The 23473-nt window shown below is 51.8% G+C and overlaps 3 protein-coding genes and 1 pseudogene across 3 annotated transcripts; 2 read left to right on the top strand and 2 right to left on the bottom strand.

The window, feature by feature from the left end:
- Nucleotides 1-464: 464 nt before the first annotated feature.
- Nucleotides 465-1519, top strand: LOC136313667 (MSL complex subunit 3 pseudogene; annotated as a pseudogene).
- Nucleotides 1520-5389: 3870 nt separating this feature from the next.
- On the top strand, nt 5390-5500 carry LOC136313551 (dolichyl-diphosphooligosaccharide--protein glycosyltransferase subunit 4-like). Its single transcript, XM_066244058.1, has one exon. It carries the CDS (start codon nt 5390-5392, stop codon nt 5498-5500), a length of 111 nt encoding a protein of 36 aa, XP_066100155.1.
- A 6837-nt stretch (nt 5501-12337) lies between these two features.
- Nucleotides 12338-14734, bottom strand: ADIRF (adipogenesis regulatory factor). The gene is made up of 3 exons (XM_066242729.1): nt 14564-14734; nt 12710-12772; nt 12338-12538 (listed from the first exon to the last, which is right to left on the bottom strand). Exons 1-3 carry the CDS (start codon nt 14646-14648, stop codon nt 12432-12434), a joined length of 255 nt encoding a protein of 84 aa, XP_066098826.1. The 5' UTR covers nt 14649-14734; the 3' UTR covers nt 12338-12431.
- Nucleotides 14735-18896: 4162 nt separating this feature from the next.
- SNCG (synuclein gamma) lies at nt 18897-23455 on the bottom strand. The gene is made up of 5 exons (XM_066242902.1): nt 23203-23455; nt 22380-22421; nt 21924-22051; nt 19482-19553; nt 18897-19192 (listed from the first exon to the last, which is right to left on the bottom strand). The coding sequence occupies exons 1-5, from the start codon at nt 23321-23323 to the stop codon at nt 19172-19174; spliced, it is 384 nt and encodes a 127-aa protein (XP_066098999.1). The 5' UTR covers nt 23324-23455; the 3' UTR covers nt 18897-19171.
- Nucleotides 23456-23473: the final 18 nt, after the last annotated feature.

Raw genomic sequence — 23473 nt, 5'->3', positions numbered from 1 at the left:
CATAAAGATGGGGGGGGGAGCAGATGAGCACTTCTATGTGTCCTGACCGGGATCCGAACCCGGGACATTCACACACCAGGCTGACGCTCTACCATTTAGCCAACCAGCCAGGGCTACTATGGCTTTTCAAGGCAGTAGTATACAAAAAGACTCAGAGAAGTGTGTCCTCATCTCTACTACCCTGTTCCCATTCCCTATTTTTCCCCACTACCCCCCCCCCAGCTCATCTTTCTGCATTTTGGTTTAGCCTTCCTGCCTTTTCCTCCCACAACAATGCAGAGGTGTGCACTTCCTCACATGCCCCTCTTTTCTTTACAGGGAAAATAGCCTACCATACACGCGCTGTTTTGCACTTCACTTTTTTCTAACTAACAGTAAAAACATACTATTTTTTAAGTATGAAGAAGAATGCCAACACTGCATTGCACATTAAGAAATCCCAACAAAATAGCTTACCTCAAAGAATGCATGTGAAGCAGGATGAGATCCGAGGTCCAGGTCCCTGGTCCGTGTGTCCAGGAGACAGCCCCCGGGGGGCGCACTGGAGCTCCGCCCCTGCTGCCAGGGTTCCATGTGAGCTCCCTGCCAGCGCCCTGACCACCCGCCCAGGTAGTCGTGGTTATTGTTAGGAAAGATGAAAAAGGTAGCAAGGTCCCAGAATATTTGATCCACTTAAATGGCTGGAACAGAAGCGGGAACAGGTGGGCAGCTGAGGCGCCTGTCCTCCGTCATATGGAGGAAAATCTGGAGATTGCAGCACAAACTGGCAGGAAAAGCCACAGCTCCAAAGTGCAGGAAGCCAAGGCAGCGGCCGGTCACCTGGTGTCACTTCTGTCTTAGAAAGCCTTCCCGTTGAAGGAAAAGATGAACATGCTGAAAACTCACTAGACACGGCCCCCCGAAAACGGTCGGGAGGACAAAGATAGTGTCGTCAGTGAAGAAAGGGGCGCTGAAGATGAAGTAAAGGGACAACTAGACCTGCACACAAAAGGGGAGATTGAAGACGGGATGAGAACTCAGACCTCGCTGATGTTCTGAGGGAGAGGCTGGAGGGTGACTGTTACTATAGCAACAGGAGGAACTGGTCAGGGAGACTTCAGTGCAGGACTAGCATCATGGCTGTTTGGGAACCCTACGTGGAGCATTTGGCTGTTGATGCAGCCTTGTCAGCCAAGGAGAGGCTGGGCATCACCTCGCTGCGTCAGGGCCAACATGGATACAATGAAGGAACACTGACCCCCCGAAGGAGATGGCAGGTGAAGAGTAACCTTTGATTATACCCCCTCATTCATTTTGCTGTATCCAGACAGACAAGTCCAGTATAAAAAGGTGACTTCATCTAATATTTCTACTTCTGATTAAGGAGAGTAATACAAAAATAATAGGAACCAGGAGGAGCTCCCCCAAGCCCGATGCTGTTCAATCCGTCCACCCCTAAGTCCACAGAGAGTCAGCAGGCCACAGGTGACGGGCCACCCCCAAAAGGCACAAAGCTGAGCCAGATACCTTGCCTCTCTGAGGCGGTCCACACGCCAGTGGGCCAACAGCCACAGGCTGAGAGCAGTGTCTGCCTGGGCCCCAGCGCTGGCAGCAGGCCACGTCTGCCAGCACGCTCACGCCTGCTCCTGCACCTGGAAGAGGAGACGTGCGTAGCAGATCATCCCACTTGTTCTGTGACCTCTGGCAATGAGGAAGGGTGGTGTTTGCCAGCTTTGAAGGCACAGAACTAATGAAATAAATGGGGTCCTCACCTGAAAACTTGTACCTGACAGTCATTCCTCAGGTGACCAGCAGCCTCCACCCTCTTACATTTACAGGGCACACTTGCTGTCATTGATTATGAATCTTCCAGAAATGCTTGGAAAGATGTCTTTTCCTGAGAAGAATCTGAAGGCTCTACTGAAGCATTTTGATCCCTTCCTGAGGTTTTTAGTAGAATGCAATGGTGACTTCTACCCCATGTCAGCCCATGTCGCTCGCTGCTCATGAGGACACACTACAGCACTAAGGTCCTATTGGAAAAACAGCTGTGTGAGGCTTGCAAGCACTTTGCTTGATTAGTGTGTGAGCACGTGGCAGAGGCATGTGTGCATAGCTTACATAAGGCTATGGGTGCTTGCCCTCAGGGGGATCGTGGATGGCAGATTATGGATTGCCTGCCTGCCTGCCTGCCTGCCTGCCATGGTGAGGGAGCATTTTTTGTTTGCTTTGCTTGGGAAGAGGTTTTCCCAGCCTGTTTGTTAGTCCGCCATTGTGCGACTCTATTAAACAGTAATGGCCCAACACTTTCCGGCTCCACAGTTTTTCTACCGTCTGCCTGAATCCAATGTGGATGTGCCTAGCAAGTCCCCATGGTGATTTTATTACAGTTTCAGTGGCTCTGGAAGAACAGCTTGTCTGCATGTCTTCATGCTCTGGGTTTCCAGTGGAGAACTAGGGAGCTGTGATGTCCACCCCAGGGGGCTCTGGAAGAGGTGTGCCGAGTTGAGTTATTCCGTACTCGAGTTATTTCTGTTAAGGAGTACTTCCTTGGTGCCTGAGCAGCCTCCAACAAGTGACCCTAGCCACTGTGCCTGTCATCTGTGATGGGAGAAAAGAGCAACTATGTTTCCAGTGAACTGCTCATTAAAGTGTGTATCGGTTAGGCTATTTCCGTGGACATTGGAGTGGTTAGCAATAACCACATCTTGATTTGTTAGCACTAAGCAAAATTGTTTTGCAAACTGGTTTTACTTTTCTTTTATTTTAGTGAGAGGAGGGGAGGCAGAGAGACAGACTCTCATCTGAGCTGTTCCACATCCACCCAGCATGCCCACTAGGGGGTGGTGCTCTGCCCATCTGGGGCATTGCTCCATTGCTCAGCAACCGAGCCATTTTTTTAGCACCTGAAGTGGAGGCCACAGAGCCATCCTTAGTGCCAACTCATTCGAGCCAATCAAGCCATGGCTGTGGGAGGGCAAGTGAGAGAGCAAGAGCAGTGAGAGGGGGAGGGGTGGAGAAGCAGATGGGCACTTCTCCTGTGTGCCCTGACCATGAATTGAACTCAGGACTTCCATACGCCCGGCAAATGCTCTACCACTGACCCAAGTGGCCAGGGCCGGTGTGGGGCAGCTGTGCTAGGCTTGCTTGCTGATTTACTGGCTGCAAGCCCTTTGCCTGATTAGTGTGTGAGCACATGGCGGTGCCACATGTATATGGCCTATATAAGGCTATGGGTGCTTATGCTCGAGAGAGATGGTGGATTACAGATTGCAGATTGCCTGCCGGCCCGCTACTGTGAAGGGCCATTTTGCTTTTTGTTTGCCTGAGCAGTTTTCCCCTGCCTGTGTGCTTGTCTGCCCTGTTATGAGATACTATTAAACAGAATGGCTCAACGCTTTCCAGCTTCGCAGTTTCTCTACCATCTTGCCCAAATCCAATGTAGACCTGCCCGGCCTTGGCCACTGCATTATAGCCAGTTTTCAGTCTCATGATGAGATAGCAGCTCTATCCAGCGACTTACAGTTTTGTTTGGAAACTACAAAGTAGCCGCAAAATATTTTAGAGGGAATCAGTATTGACCACAAAAGAAAATTTGCAGCTATCCATTTGTTTGTTACATTCCTTTTCTGTAAAACCTTTTGGTGATCTAAAAAAAAAAAAAAAAGCCTTGCCTGACCATTCTGTAGAATGTTGTTGTTTCTTTTTCAGAGACAGAGAGTGAGTCAGACAGAGGGATAGACAGGGACAGACAGACGGGAACGGAGAGATGAGAATCATCAATCATCAGTTTTTTGTTGCGCGTTGCAATACCAGTTGTTCATCAATTGCTTTCTCATATGTGCCTTGACCGCGGGCCTTCAGTAGACTGAGTAACCCCTTGCTCAAGCCAGCGACCTTGGGTCCAAGCTGGTGAGCTTTGCTCAAATCAGATGAGCCCACGCTCAAGCTGGCGACCTTGGGGTCTCGAACCTGGGTCCTCCGCATCCCAGTCCGACGCTCTATCCACTGCGCCACTGCCTGGTCAGGCTGTAAAATGTTATTTTTAAAGTACTAAATAAAGCATAACCCATTTTGTTGGAAAGAAAGAGAAAAAAAGAGAATGCACATGAAAATGATTTTTTAACATGAATTAAATTCTAACATAAACTTAAAAAAAAGACACTTAATAAAGTATTACCACCTGACCAGGAGGTGGCACAGTGGATAGAGCATCAGTTTGGGATGCAGAGGACCCAGGTTCTAAACCCTGAGGTAGCTGGCTTAAGTGCAGGCTCATCCAGCTTGAGCACAGGGTCGCTGGCTTGAGTGTGAGATCATAGACATGACTCCATGGTCACTGGCTTGAGCCCAAAGGTTGCTGGCTTGAATCCCAAGGTTGTTGGCTTGAGCCCAAGGTCGCTGGCTTGAGCAAGGGGCCACTTGCTCTGCTGTAGCCCCTAGTCAAGGCACATATGAGAAAGCAATCAATGAATAACTAAGATGTCGCAATGTAGAATTGATGCTTCTGATCTCTCTCCTTTCCTGTCTGTTCCTATCTGTACCCCCCCCCCGTCACACACAAAAAATAAATAAAAATAAATCATTAGCATTTATGAAGGAAGACTGTATAATAGAAATTCAGAGTTCAGCCCTGGCTGGGTGGTTTAGTGAATAAAGCATTGTTCTGGTGCCCCAAGGTGATGGGTTCAATCCCCAGTCAAGGCACATGTGAAAAGCAAGCTATGTGTACACAACTAGATGGAACAACTAAGTGGAATGGCGAGTTGATACTTCTCTCACTTCCCTTCCCCTCCCTTTCTCTCTCTCCAATCAGTAAAAAACAAAAAAGATAAGATGGCAGAAAGCAGGACAGGCAGATCAGGAACTTACATATCTCAGAAATAAAATAGAAGGATAAAGATAGAATAAGCCATCGTAGAAACAAAGACTAAATTACAGGTACCACAGTAGGTGCCTATGGAATAGAAATGAAAGAAGAAAAGAAAAACAAAGGAATCATATTAAAGAGATACACAGTGTTTGAGAAACAATGGCAAATGTGGAAACTAGGTGGAAAAGCACTTCATGCCCATAATTGGAATTCCTAAAGAAGAAAGCCAAGCAATGTGATAGAACAAATATTTAAAAATACAATTAAAAAGTGTTCCAGCCCTGGCTAAGTGGCTCAGTGGATAGAATGCCATCATGGTGCACTGAGGTTGTGGGTTCAATCCCTGGTCAGGGCACATATGAAAAGTAACCAATGAATGCACAACTAAATGGAACAATTAAGTGGAAAAATGAATTGATGCTACTCTCTCTCTCCCTAGCTCTCTCTCTCAAATCAATGGGAGAATTTTTCCTGTTTTCCTGAGCTCCTACCTTGAGCTAATACAAACTGTATGAGAGCTGAGCCCAGCTGATCAGGATGAGCACAGATGTGAAGCTCTCCACCTTCACCAACATGCTGGACATGTCATGCTTCCTGCTGGTAGTCCTCTATCACAACGTGGCCATCAACAATCCCAAGAAGCAGTAAGGAAAGTGATGCTTACTCCGTCCCCAAGGTTCCAGGACATAGTCTGAGGCCAGGTGGGGGGCGTGATGGGCTTTCCCAGTTCACTTTCTATCTTCTACCCATCATAATATACAAAGAAACCATACCCAATTTTTTCTAAACAAGGTTTAGTTCCTCCAAGTCTTCCTTAACCTTATAGAACAAGAAAGTGCCACTGAGTACAGCCCAGTATATGAGCTGCTTCCCTTTCTACTCTCTTTCCCAATATAAAAATATAGATATTTTTGTGGTCCCACTCCCAAAAAAGAAATGTTCCTGAAATAAAAGAAACCTAGACTCAATATTTAAAGGGCAATAATGAAAGGAAAAACTAAACCATAACACTGAGACAAATCCTAAAAAAAAAATCATTGTGCTTTAAAGATAAGGCAAGATGGCTAGCCAGAAAAAGATCAAGTCAGTTTTTAGAAATTCCAGTAAATCAAAATCAGACTTCTAGGGAGCACCCAACCTTCTGTGCCAGAAGGCAGTACAGCAAGACCTACAAGACACTTGAGGGAAATAGTGTGGACCAGGGGTCCCCAAACTTTTTACACAGGGGCCAGTTCACTGTCCCTCAGACCGTGGGAGGGCTGGACTATTAAAAAAACTATGAACAAATCCCTATGCACACTGCACATATCTTATTTTAAAGTAAAAAAACAAATCGGGAACAAATACAATATTTAAAATAAAGAACAAGTAAATTTAAATCAACAAACTGACCAGTATTTCAATGGGAACTATGGGCCTGCTTTTGGCTAATGAGATGGTCAATGTGCTCCTCTCACTGACCACCAATGAAAGAGGTGCCCCTTCCGGAAGTGCAGCGGGGGCCGGATAAATGGCCTCAGGGGGCCGCATGCTGGCTGTAGTTTGGGGACCCTTGGTTTGGACTGTAACTTTCAAATCCAGCCAAGGATAAAGACTCTACCAACAAGAACACACATTTAAGAACTCAGATTACAGTTCATACAAGCCCTTTTTATCTTTTTATAAATTTTAACCTTTTTTAAAATAGAAAATGCCATGAACAAAAATAGAAAACAATGGACATTCATGAATACATTACAATAACTCAAGGTGTCTAGCTATAACAATTATCAACTCAACTCCAGATGTCTTCTGTCTGTTATGGAACTAAAGGAGTTCACTGCTTGGGTGCTCTATTCAAAAATGAGATGTGGTTGTCACACGTTCTATTTACTTGCAGCAAGTAAAGGAAATGGGATTTATATCCAAAGCTTTGTCTCCCAAAAGGGAGGCTCAGTCCCTTATGTACACTATTTAGTCAGTTATGCATTGATTTCTTCTTCGCAGTTGGCTATATTTATTGGGTTTTGTTCCTGTCAAACTCACAGTGTTTACAGCTGGTTTGCAAAATACTGTGCTACATTTTAACATTTAGCAAGAATAACACTTAGTAATAACATTTAGAACTAATTGCTCAGACTTCGAGACCCTTGTCCTATATCTAACAAGTTTATCTGTAAATATTCCATTCTTGAGGAAATTTCTAGAGAACTAACTCCCACCAACCAAGAGGTAGTGGAAAATATTTCAGCAAAAGGAGTGCAGACAGCTTTCCATATCTTCAACTACAAATCGAAGACAAAAATGAAAGTGTGCCTTAGAGGAGAGGAAAGGAGTATAAATGTTACATGTTTTCATAAAAGTAGAAATGAGACAACCAGCAAAAATAAAAAGAGAGAGAGAGAAATGGTGGGAAGTAGGAAACTCTGCCCCTTGTCTCTTCTTTTCTGTAATTTGATGGGAATTCATACCTGAGAAGTTAAGTGGAACCAAAATGAATTCTAGTGACTGTTTGTTTTTTTTCAGTTGGGGAGCTGGAATTTGGAGAATTAGGATTTTGGGGAATTACTAATGAAAGAATTGATCTTTGGAGACTTGACTGAGACTCAACAGGTATAGTGGCCACAACATTCTCCTCCTCAGTCATTCTGGGTTCAGTTAGCTTCCTAAACCTCAATGAGCAGGCCTGGACTCCTATAAGCTCTCATGGGTTCTCCTGGTACCATGCCCATGGTGTTCCAGACATGGGGCAAAAGACAATTACAGACTGGCCCTGCTCCTCAGGATGCAATGTTGGGGTACACAGAAACAAGCATTTGCATGGTGCCATTGGAGCATCAGCTGTATGGGGGTGGGGGTAGTGTGGAAATTGCTGCACTGAAGAGGCGGCCCCACAGTGAACCTGACAATATGTGAACTCATTGTTATCCAGTGAATGAACCAAAGGAGTCATTCCTGCATTATATAGCAGATATTGCCAGAACATCAGTCTAGGCAGGGCATGCACCAATCAGTAGAAGAGACTTGGTTGCAGCCCTATGGACAATCATCACAGAGGCGAACACAGGAAAGCTACAGATTAGTATAACTGGAAAAGAAGTGTGAGGGTGTGAGAATGTATCAATGGGGGTCGGACCAGTTGAGGGTGTGTGTGTTGGGGGGCCGTCAGGGAAGCTGAAACCTGAAGGATGAATGAGCAGGGTCTGCCTGGGCAAGGGTAGAGAGAGGATGGAGGGCTTTCCAGGCAGAAAAACAGAAAGCATGTGCAAAGACCCTGAGGCGAGCAGGGGCATTATATCAAGGGAAATGAAAAAAAGTCCATGTAGCTGAGGCAGAGAGAAGGGGGTGTTGTGAGAGGAGGCTTTTGTTTGCAACAGAAAACCTAATAAACAGAGGCTCAAACAAGGAGAAACTGCACCCTCCACCTCACATGTGGCAGTTGCAGGACTGATTCAGGGATGGAGAGGAAGCCCAGAACCCAGTCTCTTTCTGTACTTCTGATCTGCCCTAGTCAGCAAGCTGGCTTTTCCTTAAGCTATTCCTCTGTGGTTACCAGTGCCCACTAGTTTTAAGCATCATTTCCAACCGCAAAAATGCACAGGGGAAGAGTAGGGACTGCTTTTTCTCTTCTTCCTTTTTTTTTTTTTTTTTTTTTGGATGAAAAAGCTTTCTTAGAAGACCTGTGGCCCTCAGGAGAACAGAGTAAAGACAGACTATTGGGCCAACTGGAATTTCTCCAGGAGTTATACAGGGGGATGCTTACGAGGAAAGATGTGATGGCTTCTCCAGTCCAGCCCCACCAGCCTCCCAGTGTGGTCTCAGGCAGTCTCTCCCACCCTGGCACCTACTACTGGAGATGCTGGAAGTATCCCCAGACTGCCCCAGCTGTCTTTTGAAGGTCCTTCCCTTTGGGTTGGAGTGGGCAGCCTTGGCCCATTTTGCAAACAAGAGGAGGGATTGGGAACCATGGCTTGCGAGCCAGATGTGGCTCTTTTGATGGCTGCATCTGGCTCTCAGACAAATCTTCAATAAAAATAATAATGTTAAAAATATAAAACATTCTCATGTATTACAATCCATTCATTTCCTACCACTCATGTTCATGGTTGCCGGTGGCTGGAGCCAATCACAGCTGTCCTCCGGGACAACACCAAATTTTTATTGGATAATGCATAATATACACGGGTTGTTGTGAGGTCAGGAAGTAAACTTCCCTCCTTTTAATCAAGTAGTCAGCTAGCTAATTGCAGAAACCCTTTTGACGAAGAAGATGGCTAAAAGAAAAAAAGATGAGGAATATCATACTTTTCAGCAGGAATGGACAGAGGAATTCGCCTTTGTGGAGAGAGCAGGTTCTGCAATGTGTCTAATATGCAATGATAAAATTACATCGATGAAACGGTCAAATATAAAACGGCACTTCGACACACGCCATACTACATTTGCATCGAAATATCCAGCGGGGGGGAGGGGGAGCAGGAAGAAAGCATGTCAAGAGCTACTGTGCAGAGTGCAAGCTAGTCAGCAGCAACTCTGTGTTTGGACCCAACATGGTGACTGGAATTCGGCTAGCTTTGCTGGTGCTTTAGCAGTTGTGAGAAATGGAAAGCCATTCACAGATGGGGACTATCCGAAAAGTTGAACTTTTTGACAACTTTTCAGATAAAAACAAGATAATCAAATGAATAAAAGGCATGCCTCTGTCAGCAAGAACTGTTCATGATCGTACCATCATGATGGCAAATCAAATTGATGCAACACAAGTGAAGGACATAAATGCAACACCATTCTTTTCTCTCGCTTTGGATGAGTCAACAGACGTAAACCATTTATCCCAGTTCAGCGTGATTGCAAGGTATGCTGTCGGTGACACACTATGTGAGGAAAGTCTTGCTGTTTTGCCTATGAAAGAGACTAAGAGTGGAGGATTTATTCAAGTCTTTCACTGAGTTCGCTAAAGAAAGTAATCTACCGATGGATAAACTTATTTCAGTGTGTACTGATGGTGCTCCGTGCATGGTGGGGAAATACAGAGGATTCGTAGCGCTTCTTTATGAACATGGAAAAAGACCCATCCTAAGTTTTCACTGCATCCTACATCAGCAGGTGCTTTGTGCTCAGATGTGTGGCGATCAGCTTGGTGAGACGATGTCGCTGGTCATTCGGGTGGTCAACTTTATTGTTGTCCAAGCTTTCAATGATCGCCAGTTTAAAACACTGCTAGATGAAATTGGGAATAATTATCCTGGTCTGCTTCTGCACAGCAGTGTGTGTTGGCTGTCAAGAGAGAAGGTGCTTAGCCGTTTCGCAGCTTGTCTGAGCAAAATCCGGACTTTTCTTGAAATGAAAACGTCGAGCATCCTTAGCTAGCTAACACTGAGTGGCTCCTGAAGTTCTACTATCTCATGGACATGACTGAACATCTGAACCAGCTCAATGTGAAAATGCAAGGCGTTGGAAATACAGTCTTATCCCTTCAACAAGCAGTGATCTAATCTCCTGCAGTCATTCAAAGTGCACTTTGGAGAATTTCATGAGCACACTCATCTTTTTAAGTTCATCACCCATCCACACGAGTGTGCAGTGGCCAGCGCCAACCTGAGTTACATCCCGGTGTCTCTGTCAGAGATTTTGAGCTACAAGCTGCTGACCTGAAGGCCTCAGACATGTGGGTGAATAAGTTCAAGTCACTGAATGAAGATTGGAAAGACTTGCATGACAGCAAGCAGAGTTGGCGAGCAAACACAAGTGGGGAGAAATGAAAACACTTCAACCCGCGGACCAGCTGATTGTCAAAACTTGGAATGCACTTCCCATCACATACCACACACTACAGCGTTTGACTATTGCTGTACTGACAATGTTTGGCTCTACGTATGCATGTGAGCAGTCTTTCTCACATCTAAACAACGTTAAGACCAACCTACAATCACGTTTAACAGATGGAAGTCTCAACGCCTGCATGAAGCTTAACCTCACCATGTATCAACCAGACTACAAAGCCATCAGCAAAACCAGGCAGCACCAGAAGTCGCATTAATGGTAAAAAGTACTTTACTCATCATTGGTTAGCAACAGCATAACATTATTAAAAAGAAGTCAGAGACTTATTGTACTTTAAAAGTGTTGGTCTTACACACTTGTATTTAGTGTTAAACATATTGAATGGCTCTCATGGAATAACATTTTAAAATATGTGGCATTCATGGCTCTCTCAGCCAAAAAGTTTCCCGACCCCTGGACTAGAGGAAGCCTTCTTTTGAGGACGGCAACAAGGAACCAAGCATGGAAGAGGCTCGGGCCTAGAGTGAGGATAAACGGTTGGGCACTTGGAAGAGACCTCAGGCTGGAGAAGTCTCAGTTCACCTGAGCAGACCATCACCCACAAGGCATGGCGAGAGGGAAGGGGTATAGGAGGAAGGGAACAGCCTGGCCTCTTGTCAGCATCCCAAGGAAAGACGGTGCTTTCCCCCACAATGTCTTCAGAACTGGGAAGTGTCCTGTGAGAAGTATCACGAACTGAAACGGCAGGACTAGGGATGTACTGGTCCGGAAGCGAACGAAATTTTTATCAGGGAGAAAATAATGTATGCAAAAAACGTGCACGTGAGGAAGGGGGACGGGGCATCACAAGCCGAGGTGTGGCCCAGGGTGATGAAAAGTAGCTGCAAGAGCCAGAGCTGGGCCTTATCCTGTGGCAGCTGTGAGTCACCCAGCTGCAGGGCGTACCCCGCCTGGTGTCCCGTGCGTGGACACGTGCTGGGGGGTGGGAGGGATTAGGTCTGCCCGATCTCTAAAGCACCAGCGGGCCTGATGGATGAAAACGTATATACGTCAGTCAGTCCGGGGTCAGAAGTACCTGTGCATGGGAGTGAGACCAGGTGCCTGCCGGAGGGGTCTCCGCAAGCCCACGGCCAGTCCCGCGCGTCACGCCCACGCATGCAGCCCAGCGGCCAGGCAGAAAACTAGTGCACCGGGCGGGGCTCAGCTTCCTCGCCCAGCGGCTCAGCGCGGTGACTCACCGCCGATACAGCCGGCGCACAAACATCCCGCGGGACGGGCGTGGGCAGCCGGGCCCGGAAGCCGGGGCCGTGCGAGCTCCCGCCACCTGAGGTCTTCGTGGGCTCCGGTCCTGGGAGGCCCCCGGGCTCTGAGCAGCTATCGGAGGGTGGTTCCCGAGGCCCTGGCCCAAGAGCTCCGCCTCCAGCCTGGAGCTGAGGCCCCCGAAGATCTGGGGACTGAGTATACCCCTCCTAAGAGGGTCAGGATTCCCCAAGTCGGGGAGCGGGACTGGCTTCTGTATTGAGGTGGGGAGGGGCACGTGCCAGATGGGAGTTGAACTTGGGGGTAAGGGAACATCTGGGTACGCTGCTCCGGAGTGTTTCCAAATTTGGAATGCCAGGACTCTGGTTGTGGGGGCGGGGTTTCTGAACATGGAGACTCTGCTCTGGTCGAGGAAGGACTGGGCCCAGCTTGGGGGTGGAGAGACATGAAGTAGACACAGGGTAGAAACATATGTTTTAATGAGGCGTCAGGCCAAGGGGGCAGCAGCAGACCAGAGCTTAGGGCCTGAAGAGGAGTCACCCAGGGCGCCCTTTTGTCACTTCAGGAGGCCTAATTTCTTCCCAAAACCTGAGAGACTCTCAGCAGCTTGGTTAGCAGTCTTATCTATGCTTTCCTGGGTCGATTTGGCTGCCTGGTCCATGGCTGGGGAAGGAAAGGAGAGAGAGAGCAGGTGAGGGCGGGGCCCTGGGGAACCCAGGCCACACTGAGTTAGCCTGGCCTAGGGCTCCTTCCCAGAAAGCAGAGTGGGCAGAGGACAGGGTGTGTTGGGTCTGCTCCCCCTCCTGCTCCCCACACCCTACAGCCCCACCAGACCTTTCTGCCCTGCCTCCGTGGCCTGATCCACCACTTGCTGAGCTGCTGCTCCAGCGGCTGTCACTGAAACAAAGAGAATTGACCTTTAGCCTCTGTTGAGGCACCGTGGGCTGCAGGGGCCCCATCATTGCCACCACCCAGTTCTGTTCTCTAAAGTGGTCTGTGCTACCCCTAAGGATGAATGCCACCAAGGTATATAAAGTGCTCTGACCAAGTTTACCCAGCCAGTGAGGGGCATCAGCCTTTCCATGCCTCTGGGGTATTCTTGTTTATTTATAACTCTGGGCTCCTCCCTCTGGCCTGCTTACCATCTCATCTCCAGGATGGCAGAGAAAACATCTGGAGGAAGGAAGGAAGGCAGGGCAAGGCAGGTCCAGGCTGGAGATGGTATCAGGGCTAGGCTGCTGTTGTGGACATGGCCCAGGAAGGGCTCTGCTGCCTTTAACAACTCCCCCAGATGCCTGAACCCCACTTTTAGTGCACCCTTAGTGTACTGGGGCCTCTACCTTCTCAAGGGTCTTTCATCACCTCCTTGACTGTGCCTTAACCCAGAGGACACACAGTGATGATGGCAGTGCCTCCAGGCCGGCAGCGTAAGGTATGAGGAAGCAAAGTGTGGAAAGGAGGTAGAACTCCCAAGGTCACACCATGTCTTCTGGACCAGAGTTCTGCCTATGGTGAACAGTGTTCCCAGGGCCGGGGGTGGGCAGACTGATGGCTCCCAGCCTGCAGAGATATGCCTCCTGTTTGCTTTTGCACAGAAAAGGGCTTGCCTTACCCACAGCCTGGGGTCCTTGTCAAACATAGTCAGAACCACAAAGAAAAAGCCTTTGCACCCAGCTTATGGGTCAAGGGAGGCCCAGAGGGAAGGTTCTAGTACAGAGGCAAATTAAGGTCAGTTGAGGTCCCAAGCGCAGAAGAAAATGTTGGGCCCCTTACATTAGAAAAAAGTGTCAAGTTTGGGTTTTGCAGGGCCCTTCAGAAGTCAGGCCCAGGGTGCACGCCTGGTACGTTCACCATTAAATCCACCCCTGGTCTTGGGGCTTCCTGGTGGCATTCTAGTCTCAGGTGAGCAACTACAGGCTTTCCCAGGCCCTGGTTGAAGAGAGGCTGGTTCTGGTGTTGTATGTTACCTGAGATACGCACAGGACAGATTGGGAGCTGCGATCCCAAGCAGGGACAAGCTGGGACTGGAAAAGCCAACACTCCTGGGCCCAGGGGTCCCCTCACATACCTTCTCCCCATTCCACCCCCCCCACCCCCCCACCCCCCGGCAGTGTAACCTCAGGTCAGAGGAGGAAAGAGCTGGAGGTGGAGAAACTAAGGCTGGGACCTGCCCCAGGAGAGCAAGTGTGGGAGAGCCCTCTGGTTGAATACTTAAAAGAAAGGAAACAATTATTTTTATTTTCTTTTTAAGGGTGAGAAGGGCTCAGAACAAAGCCCAGTATGGGGCTGGCGCCACTTCCCCCACTCCACCCCTTTTGTGTGCTGAGACCCAGGGGGGAGAGGTCAGTCTCTGGGTAGCAGAGCATGCACTCTTTGTGGACCCTCCCCACCGTTGCAGACTCCTCAGATCGGCTCTAGCAATGCCCAACGTGCATCCCTGGCTCTCAGGGCACAGCGCTCCTCCCACTGCCAGCCCCACTTAAGGGTCATCTTTGGGTCTGGTCTGGGTGGGACCCTGCCCTGCCCAGTCCACTTTTCTTAGGGGACCGCCTCCTGTGAGCCTAAGTCACCTGCCAACTTTCCAGCTGAGCAGACTCGTGGCCTCTGCCCTCCCCCCACACCCACCTCCTACCCTGAGCATGCAGCCAGGTGCCCCTGCAAATGCGCCAGGTCCCATGCTGTCCTCACCCGCATCCTGGGCAGCGCCTTCCACTTGCTGCTTCAGGTCCTGCAAGCTCTTGCTGGCCATGGTTGCGGGAGTCTGCGAGGTCATCAGTGGTAGCCCAAACGATGCTGGATCTCGCTCACAGCGCGACAGCGGTTTTTACAAGGAGCACCAGGGCCGGCCCTCCAGTGGGTTGTGGCAGGGCGGGGGTGGGAAGGCGGGGAGGAGCGCGGGGCGGTTCCCGGCCGACGGGCTGGGGCGTGACTAGCCCTGCTGCAAGCTCCGCCGGCCGAGGAGCGCATCCTGGCCTCAGGCTAGTAGTGGTAGGAAGACGGAGGCCCCGACCAGGGTGGGAAGACGAACTAAGAAGTGCAGAGTCCAGAGAGGGTCTGAGGGCCGGGAGGGACACACACACTCATCCCGCACCCGCCCCATCGGCCTGTTCCCCCCCTAACCGACCGAGAGGATCCCGCCCAACCTTTGAGCATGGGGTCAGCGGCAGGTTGGATCTCAAAATAACAATAGCAGGTGCCTTTTGTTGAACATTCACCTAGTGCCAGCGCTTTTGAGCCTCTAGTGTAATCTTTACAATTCGTGAAATGGGTGCTATCATCAGTCTATTGGAAGAAACTGAAGCACAGAGAGGGCCAGGCCAGCAACCACTGGGATTGCGGAGAGAGTTGGTAAGTCTCTTCCCCAAGAGGGTGAGTCATCCTTGTGCGCCCCTGGCGGCGGTGGGGGTGGGGTGGCGGTGGGGGTGGGGGTAGCGCAGTGGTTAGAGACCTGCGAGTGAAAGGAGGATCCAGGATCCCAGTGACAACAAAAGGACTCTCCAAACACAACCCACCCCACCTCGGAGCCGTCTACTCCGAGGTCATCTTCTGAGCCCAGCCGGAGGCCCCTGCTGCACGCCCCAACACGTATCTCCGTAGGGCATCACGACCCTCTCCAGTGATGTTCACGGATGCTTTCTCTCCAGGCTTGTCTACACCTGTGTCAGGGTTCCCCCTATCCTGAAACTCTGGGAAGCCCCACTTACCCAGGTCCACTCAGCTAGCCCACACCCTACCTCCTTGGGGGCGGGAGAGACTGGCAGTAAGCTGGGGAGGGTCAGCTCCTGGTGTGAGGTATCTGGAAGCAACACACACACACACACTCACTGAGAATGGAGAGATGGACATAAGGTCAGCCCTGGGCAAGAGGAAGGGGCATGGGCTGAGATTAAGTAGGAAGAAAGGACATCCAGCAGTGACCTCATCCACACCACACCTGTGTGAGCCTGGGCACTGCCCAGAGCCCATAGGCACTGGGGAGAGCAGTCTAAGGGCAGGTTCAGGGGCTCTGGGAACCCAGTCTGGTCACTGCCCCAGGCCTGCCCAGCCTCCTGAAATCCCACTGGAAGCACCAGTCCCTTTAGCCTGGAAGACCTTTCACACAGCCCCAGTGAACTCCTTGCTGGGCCACTGAGGCCATTTGGCATCAAGCCCAGATAGAGACGCAGCCGCTGGCATCAGAGCATGATCCCAGAGACAGCTCCAGCCACAAAGCAGCGGGCCTCTTGGGTTCAACTCCTGTCTGGGGCAGTCCTTTCATCTCCCTGAGCCTGAACAGCCCTGCCCTCTGTGGGGGGAGGGACAAAGTGTTACTGTAAGGATTAAGTGGGCTGAAGGATGCCCCAAACTCAGCCAGGGCCCTTCAAGAGGGCAGGGCACCCAGGAGCTTCCCTAACAAGGAGAAGGGCAGGAAGAAGGCAGTTACCACCTAAGGAGGTCAAGTGCAGCCTGGCCTACCCGAGAGCACATATGAGGCTTTAAAGACAAAGTGCAGTGCACGAACCCTGACGTTTGGACCTTCACCCCAGGAACAGGCCCTGTGTCTGTGTGTGGGGTTTTGGCAAGCAGCAGGGATATCTGTAGGCTCCTTCAGCTGAAGCAGAGGGCACTAGGAGCATGGTGAAACCCTGTCCCCAGGGACCAGGTCTAGGTGTCCTCTTCCCACAGTCTACAGAGTAGCCAGGCTCCTCCTTACTTTCTCTTACAGGCCTACTGATGTGCCTGTGTCTGGGCCAGGCCTGGGAGCAAGAACAGCCTTGAGGGCCAAAGCCTCTTCAAGGCCCTTGACTCCTCCCATGGCGGGATTTGGGAGCAGAGGACTAGCAGCTTCCTCAGCCATGGAAGTCCGTGGCCAGCAGGCTGGGTACAACCCAGCTCAGCTCTGTTTGCTGTGTTTCCAGCCTCCAGTGGTGCCTTTGACCCCTGCTCCCCACCATGGAGGCAGGATGGGAAGGTACTATGGACTCTAGCTCTGACTCCAACTCTTAGGGCTGGAGGTCTGGGGCAAGCCACTTTTATGCTCTGAGCCCAGAGTGTCTGGCTGTCAGAGGGCCGGAACCCCTGGTCTCTGCTCAGCCCCCGGAGAACAAGCCTCCAGGGTATGGTGCTGACAGCCCTTTTTCATGCAGAACACCAACCAGCCCGGTGGGGGGGGGGGTTGTTTGTTTTTTTAAGATTTTATTTATTCATTTTAGAGAAGGGGGGAGAGAGAGGAGGGGGAGGAGCAGGAAGCACCAGCTCCCATATGTGCCTTGACCAGGCAAGCCCAGGGTTTTAAACTGGCAACCTCAGCGTTCCAGGTCAACGCTTTATCCACTGCGCCACCACAAGTCAGGCCCGGTCCGGGTTATTTTAAAGCCTGGGCAGTGGTGGCATCTTCCATAAGCTCACTGGAGCCCACACAGTTAGGGTGGCCAACGCAGAGCAGTGGAGTTGTTGAAGAGAACACCACCATCCCAGAATGCATCACTTATGCTAAAAGCACATAGAACCAAACTTGGATTTAATACCTGATTTGATTGCACTTTCAACCTTTCCCAGAAACATAATCTTAATCAATCAGTATGGATTTTCTAGCCAAGCTCCAGTAAGGTCATCTGTCACATGGGCCTTCTCCATTCTCCCTCCCCCTAGGAAGAAGAGGCAATCTGCAAGATAAAAATCCTCCTAGTACCCTGGCTGGTTGGCTCAGTGGTAGAGCGTCAGCCTGGCATGCAGGAGTCCCGGGTTCGATTCATGGCCAGGGCACACAGGAGAAGCACCCATCTGCCTCTCCACCCCTCCCCCTCTCCTTCCTCTCTGTCTCTCTCTTCCCCTCCCGCAGCCAAGGCTCCATTGGAGCAAAGTTGGCCCAGGCGCCGAGGATGGCTCTGTAGCCTCTGCCTCAGGCACTAGAATGGCTCTGGTCGCAACAGAGCAACGCCCCAGATGGGCAGAGCATCTCCCCCTGGTGGGCGTACTGGGTGGATCCTGGTCGGGCACATGCGGGAGTCTGTCTGACTGCCTCCTCGTTTCCAACTTCGGAAAAGTACAAAAAAGAAAAACAAAAAAAAACACCCTCCTAGTCTCTTCCCCCAAAGAAAAGATATCCCTGCCCCCCAATCCTTTTTTTCCTTTTGTCATTGCTCCCTTGCCCCACACTTCTTCCTATAAAAATCTCTGATTTTGTACCATCACTGGGAGTACCCTCTTATTTGGTGGATGGGATGCTGCTCAGGTCATGAATCACTGAGGAAAGCCAATTAGATCTTGGTTGACTTTTGTTTTTTTGTAGTCAACTGAGAGGCTCTGGAACAAGGCCACCTGGGCTTCTGCCCAGTTTCTCATTTCCTAGCTATGTGTCCTTGGGCAAGTTATTTAACCTCTCTGTTTTGCAGTTTATTCTTGGTGAAACTGGGATCAGACCAACTATAGTATTTGTTCGAAGGACTAAATGAGATAAAGCACTCAGAACTGTTCATTTTTACTGTTTTTCTCAATGTGGGGGCTAATTCTTGAGGATCTCAGCTAGTGTGTTTTCTAATGATACTTGACAGACTCCTTGGTGAAGGAAGTGAGAGTTTGATGCTGGGTGGGGCTAGCTGGAGTCCAAGGGTCGTTCCAGGAAGGGGTGTTAGGTGGCCCTTTCTCCAAAGGACACTGAAGCCAAAAACACATGGCAGGATGGCCCAGGAGGCCCATGCTCCCCTTCCGCTGTCATGGGCCCATCCCCAGAGGATGGCAAGCCTGGAGGCATTTGGGCCCATACTCCTGAGGACAGCCTATCCTAGAGGTTGTCCTGGAAGCCCAGTGCAGGGCTACCTCCTCCTTAGAAGGCAATGATGGATGGGTTGGGGCTGGGAAGAGTTGCCTAAAGGCAGTGTCGGCTCTCGGCAGGTTCCAAAAATGCCCAGGGTGTCCCTGTAAAGCACCTGGTAGGTCTCAGATCTACAAGCTGGCCTAACTTCTGTTCCTGAGAGGGCCCAGGGGCTTCTCCATAAATGAGGCAGCATGCAGAGGAAGCACGGATCAGAATGGCCAGCAGTGGGACTTGAGTTTTATTTGAAATCATTATAAAGAAAAATTCACAGCAGCATCTGTGGGGTCAGAAAGACCAGAGGCTGGGGGGGGGGGGTGCGAGGGAGAGAGGAAAGTGACGGCAGCATTAGGAGATTTGGACCTGTGGTGGCTGGGTGCAAGCATGGGAGGGTGGGCAACTGAAGGGCACATGCCAGGACTGGGCACTCCAGTGCCAGGAGGGGGATAGGGTCCACGGCAGAGAGGTGTTCCTCTGGGCCCCTACAACAGACTTGCAGCCCTCTAGTCTCCCCCGCTCTTGGCCTAGGAGAGAGAGGGACCTTCACACGCAGCTCTGGGCCCCCACCCCTCAGTGGCTACCCTGAGTGGGACAGGTACAGGAGTCATCTCTACCCTTCTGCCCTGTGGGGTCAGTTGTGAAGAGACCTCACACTTGGGTTCAGAGGGCTACATTAAGTCCAAAGGATGCCCTGAGGACTCTGGTACCCCAGGATGAAAGCAGAGAGTCTAAGAATGGGGCTCTACCTGAAACTTCCCACAGGGGGGCTTGCCCAGGGCCCCCTGGTGTATCTAGGGAGAGCCCAGCCTCTACCTGCTCAGCCACTTCCTCTTCCTCTTCGGCTGCCTCATCGTCCTGTAGGGGGGCAGGCGGCTTCAGTTCCTCCTATGGGGAGCAAAGGGAATAGGGACCACAGGGAGGGCAAGGAGCCCCCAGCTGCCCTGCAACCACGGCCTCATCTACCCTGGCCTCAAAGGTGAGCAGAGACCCCCATGACCTTGCTGTACATGATGGGCCAAGGTGAGGGGGGTATGAGGGCCAGGCTGTTGAGGGAGTGATGATCTCATAAGGGCCCACAGTGGGTGCTCTCCCTGATGGAGTCAAGGTCTTCTGGGGCACCAGTACCTTGGAGCCCAGCTTCATCTCTGCAAACTAATGCGGAGTCCCCTGTGCAGCTCTTGGCTGGGCCACACTGAGGAAGCCTGGTGGGCTGGGGCAGGTGGGGACGGGCTGTGGCCTCTGAAGCCCTAGGCCTGACCACACCCTTGTGACCTAAATCACATCATCACACACCCTTGTCATCCTGAGTCCCCAAAAAGCTCTAGGAGAAGAGAAATATCATCACTGCATGGGGACCCTGAGGCCAGGGAGGCCAGGTATCCAGCTTCAGGCCTGACAACAAAGCAGTGGGGCTTCTCGGGATCAGGTCTGGCTTGCTCCAGGCCTACCCCACCCCAGTAGCATCTCCCTGCCTCCTGAGTGAGCTGGCTCTAGGCTCAAGCAAGTCTGGTCAGGGCCAGCTGGGGTTATACCATCCTCTCCCACTTCCTGTTCCCCCTGCACCTAGCTGTAAACTTGTCTGAGATGGAGGTCTGCCTGGGGGTGGTTGTGTGACAGCTGGTGGGCGGAGCCAGACTGGGTGATCAGCACCTAGTCCAAGAGGGTCTGTTACCTCTGCTACCACAGGGTCATCCTGCCCCTTAGTGAACTGGGGCATGAAAGGGCACCAAACTGTGTCATCCAGAGTTGGAGCAGGCTCTCTAAGTGGCCACCTACTTAGTCCTTCTGTCCCAAGGTGGGCACCTGAGCACAGTGGCATGAACAGACAGATAGGCAATTATTCATGACTGGTCTGGGGCAGGTACCTCTATACCAGGGTTGGCTCTAAGGGCTCACTAGCCCTCCTCCAAGTTCAGAGAGGAGTGCCCAAGCAGCCTGGCCCCACTGTGGGGCCTCTTTTGTTGAGTTAGGAAGGGAGGGGCCTGGCATGTCCTGGAGCACATGTGGGTCCTGCCCAGAGGCACTGATGTTGCTGATGGTGACACAGTCACCATGAGTGACTTACATGTGCCAGTCCTAGCTGCTCTGTGGGGTCCACTTCCCTGCATCGTCACATGGCCCAGTGAAACAGATACTTTCACCCCCTCCCTCATGAGGAAAATGAGGTCCAGATAGGTTAGTAGCTTCCTAAGGTCACAGAGCCAGGAAGGGGCAGAGCTGGGAACTAGGAGAGGGAGCAGCGCCTTTCCGGGAATAGGGAGACTCTGTGCTGGCCCTGAAAGCAGATGCCAAGGGGCTGTCCCCAGAGCCAGAGGCAGGGCTGCCCCCTCCCTTGCCATTCACCTGCTCCTGGAGCAGGAATTCTGAGTGCTGGGTGCCCTGGGCAACTTGTGCCAGATAGGGGAGCTTTCTAGAGGATGGTCTCGGAAAGAGTTGGCACCGCCTCTCCAGCATGGGTACTGTGGACCCTGCTCCCATCGCGACTGTACATTCACACAGCAGCTGTCAGTCAGAGCCAGCTTGGAGCCAGGCTGCACTGGGACCCACAGGCACACACAGACAATGGCATGGAGTGTGCCATAGGACCATGGGCACAATACTTTATCTCTCTGGGTCTCATTTGCACACCCACCCTGTCTCATGGGCTTTTGTGCCGATTGTGGGCTCTGGAATGTTTCACCTGGCCAGCCTCTGCCTCCTGGGAGTGTCCCCTGCTCTGCCAGGCAGCACTCAGGCACACATGTGGACATGCTTGCATACTCACTCAGGTGCACACTCAGTACACACACACAAAGGCAGAGGAGGAGGGCGGGGTCAGAGCCTCAGTTTCCCATCACCAGGGGGTGCTGCTTCCCAGCTCCTCCTGGGAAGAGGCAGCTTCCCACCAGGGGGCAGGGGAGAGGCTGGACACTGGTCCGGTGGTGACTGCCTGTTGTCCACTGCCTGGGAGGCTGCCTATCACCACGTGGGCTCCCCAGGAGCCTGCTCTGACTTGTCAAATGTGGTATGTTAGTGCTGAGCACCATCAAGAGGGCGTGGTTTTGAGACTCACTGTTAAACTGCCTCCCACATGGGAGTAGCTGTGGGGGTTCCACGCAAATGGGTGTGAGGACAGACACAGACCACCACAGCCTCTAAGTCTCCACTTCCCTGCGTGTCAGTGGAGTGAAAATGCCTCCTCCCCAGCTGGCCCCTCTAGGGCCCCAGGAAAAGATGCACCTGGTGTGAGAACCAAGCCTGGGGACCAGGTCTTACCTTGCGCACCACTCCAGAGGTGACTGCAATGTTCTCTGCCTCCTCCACAGTCTTGGTGGCCACAGTGTTGACGCTGCTGACCACCGCCTCACTCACGGCGTTGGCTTGCTCCTTGGTCCTCTCAGCCACTGTGGGAGGACTCCAGCTGGCCTGGGCTCTGACCCTCTCTACCAGGCCTGGCCTGCCCAGGTCTGGCCTGAGCAGCCTCTTTTCCAGGATGCTCAAACTCTGGCTCTGCCCAAGAGCCTAGGCTGTCCCTTTCCTGGCACTAGGGAAACTCCAATGATTGTGAGGCCAACCCTGGGTCTAGCTGCAGGTTCTGAGGGGTCTGGGTCCGTGTACAGCTTGGGACCTCGGTTGGAGGTTAAGAAGCATCCTGAGTGTGGGCCTTTAGTACCAGGGTGCAGAAATCCCTGGAGGTCCCAACCCCCACACCCCCTGATCCCGGCTCCTCACCTGAGGTAACGCTCTGCACAACCCCTTCCTTAGTCTTGGTTCCTGGGGAGGAAATGGGGGCGTTGGCCCAGACCCACTCCTCCTAGTGTTGGGAGTGGAATTGTCAGGGCAACAGAACAGCTTGACATGCAGTGGGGTCAGTGGTGGGTAAAGATGGTGTCTGGAGACCCACAGTCCCTTCAAAAGCTGCTTCCTGCTATGTCTGGGGAAGGGGGCAGCTGGGAAGTGGACAGGACAGGGTGGAGAGACGAGAGAGACCAGGCCTGAGGTAGGGTCTGGCCCCTGCCCGGGTGTGGCCTGGGCCTGGGAAGTGTCAGCGGCACTGGCTGCTGAGGAGAGCTGAGTCATCAGCTCAGCCTGCTGTTTAGGGAACTGGGGGGGGGGGTGCTGGACAGGACAGGGAGGACTTGTCTCCCCAGCGCCAGCCCCACCCCCCTCCAAGTGGGGTGGAGACCTGTGGCCTGGTGCTGAGCACCTGCCTGCCGGGCCCACGTGTCTCTGGGCTCGGCGTGCCTCATCTGAGTTGGGGGCCCATAGGGGAGGTGGGAGCAGGGCGCTGGTGCTGGCGTTGTGTGCCAAGGACCCCTCTGGCTGCCCTGCTTTAGAGATTCCTGGAGCTCTGAGGACATCCCAGTGGACTCTGGTGGGTGCAGAAGTGTGGGGGTGCTTCAGGGCCCAGAGGCCCTGACTCAACAGTCAGGTCCTCATTCCCTCCCAAAATGCCACCCTGGAGCTGGGGGATAAGGTCAGACCCAAAGCTTGGGGGCCAGAGCATCCTGGCTCTAGCCCCTAAGCTGCTCCGCTCGGCCACGCCCAAACTCACCCACATACATGACACCCTCCTTGGTCTTCTCAGCGGCTTCCGTCACCCCCTGCTTCGTCTTCTCCACGGCGCCCACCACACCCTCCTTGGCGATGGAGAAGCCCTTCTTGAAGACATCCATGGTCGTGACAGGAACAGGAGCTGGCTCTCCTTGTGCGCTGTCTGGAGCTGGCCCGAGAGCTGCTGCAGCCGCTGTCCCCACTGCTGCCTTTTATTGACGCCGATGAAATATTGATGATGCGTCGGCTGGCCTGTGGCAGCCCAGCAGCCT

Source organism: Saccopteryx bilineata, chromosome 9 (genome assembly GCF_036850765.1).
Source record: "Saccopteryx bilineata isolate mSacBil1 chromosome 9, mSacBil1_pri_phased_curated, whole genome shotgun sequence".
Taxonomy (NCBI): domain Eukaryota; kingdom Metazoa; phylum Chordata; class Mammalia; order Chiroptera; family Emballonuridae; genus Saccopteryx; species Saccopteryx bilineata.
Note: the sequence above shows the minus strand (reverse complement) of the source record. Positions and strands in the feature narration are given on the sequence as shown.